The sequence below is a fragment of the Galeopterus variegatus genome, unplaced genomic scaffold, assembly GCF_000696425.1.
Source record: "Galeopterus variegatus unplaced genomic scaffold, G_variegatus-3.0.2 Scaffold2977, whole genome shotgun sequence".
Lineage (NCBI taxonomy): Eukaryota > Metazoa > Chordata > Mammalia > Dermoptera > Cynocephalidae > Galeopterus > Galeopterus variegatus.
The window spans coordinates 392,290-399,197 of record NW_007729088.1 but is presented as its reverse complement, the minus strand read 5'-3'; the positions used below and the strand labels follow the sequence as shown (position 1 = coordinate 399,197).

The 6,908-nt window shown below is 42.6% G+C and overlaps 1 protein-coding gene across 1 annotated transcript in view; it reads right to left on the bottom strand.

The window, feature by feature from the left end:
- Positions 1 to 719: 719 nt before the first annotated feature.
- Positions 720 to 6,908, bottom strand: part of LOC103599469 — a 31,999-nt gene continuing 25,810 nt past the window's right edge. The window contains exon 5 of the mRNA XM_008583608.1: positions 720 to 995. Within this exon, the coding sequence (XP_008581830.1) occupies positions 720 to 995 (276 nt within the window). The remainder of the gene's footprint in view (positions 996 to 6,908) is intronic.

Here is a 6,908-nt window from a genome sequence, read left to right as displayed (position 1 = left end):
ACACGGAAAAAAGACAAAAGACAAAAAAAAAAAAAAGATCATGTGTTGTGATTTGAAGGGACCCAAACAACTTCAATTACCTAAAATTGACCAGAAAAGTCACGGGACTTACCCACTTCCCATCCGGATGCAGCAGAAACCCTGGTACTGAGAAAGTTCTCACTGAGTATGAGGGATTGCTAGTCAGCAGAAAATGGCACAACCATGAGACCCGCACTTTATAGTATATGCATGTATTGAAATGATGCACCGTGCCCCATAAATATGTACAATAAAATGTTAAAATAAAAAATAATAATACAACTGCATTTTAGAATACTTAGCTGTTTTCATTAAGATATTCATAACATTTTATGAAAAGGCATGTTTCAAGGTCCTATGTACATATGAACCCATATTTAACTGTATATATGTTGGCATTTTTTTTTCAGAGAAAATAATCTAGAAGTAAAAACACCAAAACATTAACAAAGCTAATGTATAGATAGAAAGATTCCAGGTTTTGCTGATTTTCTCTATTATTTTATCTTAAAATTTCTACCATAAATATGTACTACTTCTGTAATGACATTTATTTTTAATCGAGGGGAAGAGATGTCAGCATCTGCAGCTCTAGTTGTCCCCTTTGTCATTGTATATCCCCAGCTACTGCAAAATACACAAAGCAGCTCCTGGAGGTGCTGCCATTCCTCTCCTCCCTGAAGGTGGATCAGAAGAAGCTACTTAGCTGTGAAGGCCAGTTCCTGCTCCAGGAGCTCAGGTCCACCCAGGAGCCCTGCTGGGCTGCAGGCCTTCCAGAGCTCTGTGGCAGGCAGCTGATGTACCCTGCGGCACTCCTGGACCTCGTGGTATTTATTACCCTGGCTCTGCTCCTGCTCCAGGAGCTCAGGTCCACCCAGGAGCCCTGCTGGGCTGCAGGCCTTCCAGAGCTCCGTGGCAGGCAGCTGATGTACCCTGCGGCACTCCTGGACCTCGTGGTATTTATTACCCTGGCTCTGCAGGGAACAGAATGCATTTTCCCCCCTCCTGTGGGTTGTGGCAAGAACCCAATCAGCATCCAGGAAAGCCTCGGGATTTTTTTTTTTTCCCTGTTGGGGGTCATGGTGGCTCTTTTTAAGAGCAATAACATATTAAAAGGTGAACTGAAACAAAAGACATGATGGTGGCTTAAAAAAACAGGAAGTCCTCATTTGACTCCTGTGTTTGATTGGGCATTTTCTTTGCTGCCTGAGCTCTCCTAAATGTCCAAGCAGGACCAGAAGAGGCTGCTGAATCAGAGTGGGGAAGCAGGGAAGATAAGAGCAGGAGAGATTTTATTTCAGAAAAATCTCTGCTTTCAAAAGAATCCAAGCTTGTATTAGCAGTATAGTCTCAAAAACATGTATAAAGCCATCTCAGAGTGATGGAAAGCTCTACTCCTGAAACCGAAAGGAAAATTAGTCACACTGACCCTTCAATGACTTTGAGGTGACCAGCACGTTACCATCGGCTGGCCGGCATGCTGGATCTGATCTAACAATGAGCGAATGTAAGATGGTGCAGCCACTTTGGTAGACAGTTTAGCAGTTCCTTGAAATATTAAACATAGAGTTACCATATGCCCCAGCAATTCCACTCCTAGGTATAAACACCCCCAAAGAATGAAAACATATATTCACACAAAAGGCCTGTATGCAAATTTTCATAGCAACATTATTCATAATAGCCAACTAGGGAAAATAACTCAAATGCCCATCAACTGATGAATGGATAAATAAAAGGTAGTATTATCCAATACAACAGAATTATCAGCAATAAAAAGGAATGAAATACAGATACATGCTGCAACGTGGGTGGGCCTTGAAAATATGCTAAGTGAAAGAAGCCAGTCACAAACTACCACATGTTGTATGATTCCACTTATATGAAATGGCCAGAATAGGTAAATTCAGAGAGACAGAAAGTAGATTTGTGGTTGTCTAGGGTTGGAGGAGACTTAGAGATAGGGAGTGACTGCTAAATGGGCACAGGTTTCTATTTTGAGTGGCAAAAATGTCCTAAAATTAGCTAGTGGTGATGGCTGCACAACCCTGTGAAAATACAAAAACCCACTGAATTGTACAATTTAAATGGGTGAATTGTATGGTATCTAGATGATTTATATTGTAATAAAGCTGTGGGGGGGGGGTGAGGAGAAAGAGATTATCCTATAATATCTATTGTAGAAAATGAGGATAAGATGTAGGATTGATGTGTGACAATACTGAGACGTTACAAGGTTACTTTTCACAATTTCTTCTCTTATCACACCCTAAAGGCCTCATTTTGCCATCTTCCCATCACAGCCCAATTTCTAAGCAATTTCCAGGGCTTGGGGATCATGCCACTAACTCACGTCCTCTCCACTCCCACCCCCCAAATAATCTTTCCATACTCACCTGATGGGCATTTACTTGAGCACTTTCTAAGAACACTGTGAAGCCACATATAACTTGGAATTGAATCTTGAGGAATTTCTAATGTAACCTCCATATGGGATCATGATCATTTTCTTCCTTTCCCAGAAGCTGCCACCATAATTTCTAAAGGTTTGTAACAGCAAGCTGACACAACAGAAAGAGAAATGCAGACAGCCTGGAGCAGCTGGGGCCCAAAAACTGACCCGGCACACCAACCTGGACCCATAAGTCTGCTTCTCCCCAGCTGAGCCCAACCAGGGTCAGGCTAGTACCGGATCAAACCCAAGAGTGGACAGCTCAGCCAAAAGGAAAATCCAAACTACACTTGGGGAAAGCCAATTATTTGTGGGTCACCTTTAGTTAATAGCTGGTGCCATAGAGCTGGGAGATTCCAAAAGGTCTGTGTCAAGCCATCTTCCTTTTCTGTGGTTTGCTTTTCCTATAATGAGTTATGATATCAATACATTAGCTTTTTAGAGGACAAAGTACATATGTAGTGGTTAGAGGTAGGAGCTTGGGCAACCAACTGCCTGGGTTTGAAGCTGTGTCAGTGAACCAGCCTTTGGACAAGCCATTTACCCTCCCTGAGAACCTGTTTTCTTTAGGTACATTGAGGACGGTGGTAGCAGTAACTGATTACAAGTGCTGATGTGAGGATTAAATGAGATAATGCATGGGAAGCCCTTAGCAAGAGCTCACAATGAGTTAGTAATAGCAGTAGTAATAGTTGTTTTTGTTACTTTGTAAACTCCCTAAGAGGGAAGAATTATGATAGTAATGAGAATAAACCACTTGTTTATAAGTCATATATATGTACACATATATACTACGTATTATATTAAACTAGATAGTGTTCATAGAATTGGAGCAAAAGACCACAGAACTTGTATTGTTTGAAGAAAAAAGGAGCCTATGAAGAAATTTATTTAAATTATTTTAAGAATCACAGAGAAAAGAAAATCACTATAAATAGAAGGAAATGCATTTCCTATAGGTAGCATAAACACATAGGGAATGACTAAGAAGTGGCTTGAAAAAGCTAACTTGACTCATAGCTGTGATGTAATGTGAGTTAATTTCATTTCAAGAAAATATTACCGTGGCCACATTACAATAATGATCAGTGTACATACTGATGCTGAAAAACATGTTTGCATTTTTAAAAACCTCTGCCAAGTAGATGCTAAGAGCTGATTTTAAAAACGCACCACATACCCCAACCACAAACACAACCAAGGGAAGTCTAACCACCAGCAGTGAAAGTTACCAAGTTTGAGGAAGGGGCTGGGAAACAATTAAGCTGGGGAAAGTCTAGCAGGTGCTGGGAGAATAATGCAATTTCTTAGGGCAGCAGATGCACAAGTGAAACAGTATCCAGTAACAGTCCATCAGATGGTAATTATAGCTGGACTGGGGAAGAACAGCCAAGATGAAACGGGGCAATTCAAAGGGTGACTGAATGCCAGTGAGTGACATCTTCCTGAGAGATCACATACCAGGAAAAAGCAGGCCCGTACTTAGCTCTGAGGGGGGGTTAAGTAAACTGTCACTTTTCTTTGTAGAAGGACAAAGGGAAAATGTGAAAAAACCCAAATGCACAGCATCCAAATGGAGGCCTCCAAAGAATTCATTAGTTGAGATTTAAACAGACCATCACTAACAACTGGAAAAAACAAAACAAAACAAAACGGAAAATGTGAAAAAACCCAAATGCACAGCATCCAAATGGAGGCCTCCAAAGAATTCATTAGCTGAGATTTAAACAGACCATCACTAACAACTGGAAAAAACAAAACAAAACAAAACAAAAAAAACAGCCATTGGTCACTCTGAAAGTGTGATTCCTCAGGAAAGAGGATGGGTTGATTTGGTCCCAAAAAATGTTTAAAGAGAGAGAGAGCTGAGTTCATACTATAATGCTACAAACACCCTAGACCTTGATGAAGAACTGAAAGTGACCGAGGTGGATAGTGGGGGGCGTCTACTGATATTGAAGCAGATTTTCTGGAGTTGAATATGGCAAATAATACTTATTTAAACTTCCGCTCTTGGAAAGGAAGCTGTGCCAGGCACACCACACATTCCCTCCCCAGGGATTCTGCGGAAACAGGTGTAACCCCAGTGCGGCTATCTCTCCTGAGTCTGGGCTCTCCTGGGCTACTGGGGGGCAGCACGAGCTGTCCTCCACCTCCAGTTAATACCAAGACTTGACTGGAAGCTCCTGAGGGCAGAGACAGTGCCACAGTCATCTCTGAATCCCTGTTGGGGACAGGAAGGAAAGAAAACAGACTCACACAGAGGCCCACCCCCAAAGTAAGTGTAGGGCACCTTGCTGCACAGTCTTTAATTAATATGGCCATTTAATTGCTTCAGCCAAATTTTCAGTATTTCCCTGATCATAGTACTCATGGCAGGTGGGCCATGATGATTCATTTAATAGAAAATTTCCATGAGAATATCTCTCAGAATGTAAATGCACAGGCCAAGACGGCTCATTCAAGCTAAGATAAGAATCTTTCAGGTCCATCATGTGGATTATGGTCTCGGTCAGAAAAAAGCCTTCTCTCTCTTCCGTGAATTTATACTGGTTGACCATGGAGATATCATTGTGAATCTTCAGGGCCTACTTCTATAATGTGTGATGAAAATCATGTACATTTTCTAGGTCCTTTCTTATGACCTGCTATGGAGTGGGCTGTCAATACAAATGACAGGGAAAACTATCATCCAAACCAGGCAGACACTATGAGGGCCCTGGGGTGGGAGAGATGGCATCTCTTCCTGCCATGCAGTGCTGAGTTTCAGTCACTGCTGCCTTGTGCCAGATTCAAATCGGCAACCCACTGAGATGAAATGCTTTCTATCCTATTCCTCATGCCCGGAGTGATCTGTTCCCTTGAACACTGGCTTCCCAGGTGAAAGCTAGTGAATGGACAGTCACTCTAACATGCTTTCAGTAGTATAAAAGGTGAGTGGCCAGTGACAGTAAGGATATGGACCTGGTGAGGGGGCTGACGGTCCCATACAAAGCTCGATGCACTTGGCAGAAAATCGGGAGGGATGTAGACAGAAAAGGAAGAAAGGAATTCAGGTGCAATGATCATCGCTCAGCCTCGCACAGGTCACCTGCTGCCATGTTGCTCCACTGAGAAAACAAGGTATTTAGGACTGTACAGAAATTCTATTCGGCTCAACTTGTCTCAGATAATCACTCTAAAACATTAAGCTAAGGTTAAAAAGAGAAAAATAATTTTAAATAATGTAATTTAGCATTTTAACTTTTGAACATCTAGGCTCATCCCATGTGGATTATGGTCTTTATAATCCTTTGATGGAACTTTCAAGATTTTATAATTTTTACTAAATTTTGTTTACTAAATCTAAATCTTCACTAAAACCTTCTCAAGATTGAGAAAATAAGTAGCAATAAAAGTGCTTTCTTAAAAAGTCAGAATTCACCAGTACAATAAACACTGCAGCTCAGCATAGCAGCATCAGTGCTATCATTTTCCCACCCATCTGTTAAGTGATTGTCTTCCTGGAGCCCAGGTTTAAACAATCCATCTCTGCTATGTCTCGAAATATGCCAGGCCTCTGGGAGGGCACAGCATACTGAGATGACCGTGGAAAAGGTTATTAAACGTAAGCAGTGATTTCAAATCATACCAACATGGCAAGGAATGATAGGATCATTTTAAATGAAACAAAATGTTTCCTCTGGCTTTCTCCCCACCTGGAGCTCCAGCTCACCTCAAAGTCACCCAACTCTGGAAATTCCCAAGGATGGGGAGTGGGAGGAGCTCCTGCATGTTCAGAAAAACAGTGCCCTTGATATCATATCCATACAACAGCTCTGTACTCATCCCTTCCAGTTTCAGCCCCAGCATTCCTGCTGCCAGAGGACTGGCTGAAGGCACAAGAGCCATGGGCTGCCATTAATGTGCAAGGGCTTCTCTTGGCCCAATCCTATGGTCTGTCCATACCTGAAAGTGCATCAGCAATGGCTGCAAAGGAACAGCATCCCTCATTCTTACCCTGATCTGATACAGACGCTACAAAGCAGTATGCCAAGTGCATCCAGCTATTTCTATTCCTAGCCCCTTCTCCTGCGATCATTGTGACTCTAGGCAAGCTGTACTTCAGCACTGGATACAGTATGGAGTCACCGTCTCTAACCCCAAGGCACTATTGTTACACCAGACTTGTGTGTGTTGGCTCTCATTCCGAAGAGTCCATTCCCAGGATCTCCACATGCAAAGAGACCACTTCATGGCCTGTCTCAAAGGTCTTCAGGTGGGCTCCAGCACATCTCATCTCTAGAGTGCTGTGGCCCCTGCTACTTAAGAATATGCCCCTGACTTATGGATGAAATGATATGTACCTGGGGTTTACTTCAAAATGATACAGGAGGGGGCCGGCCCAGTGGCGCACTGCTACAGTGCGCCGCTTGGGAGCGTGGCGGCGCTCCCG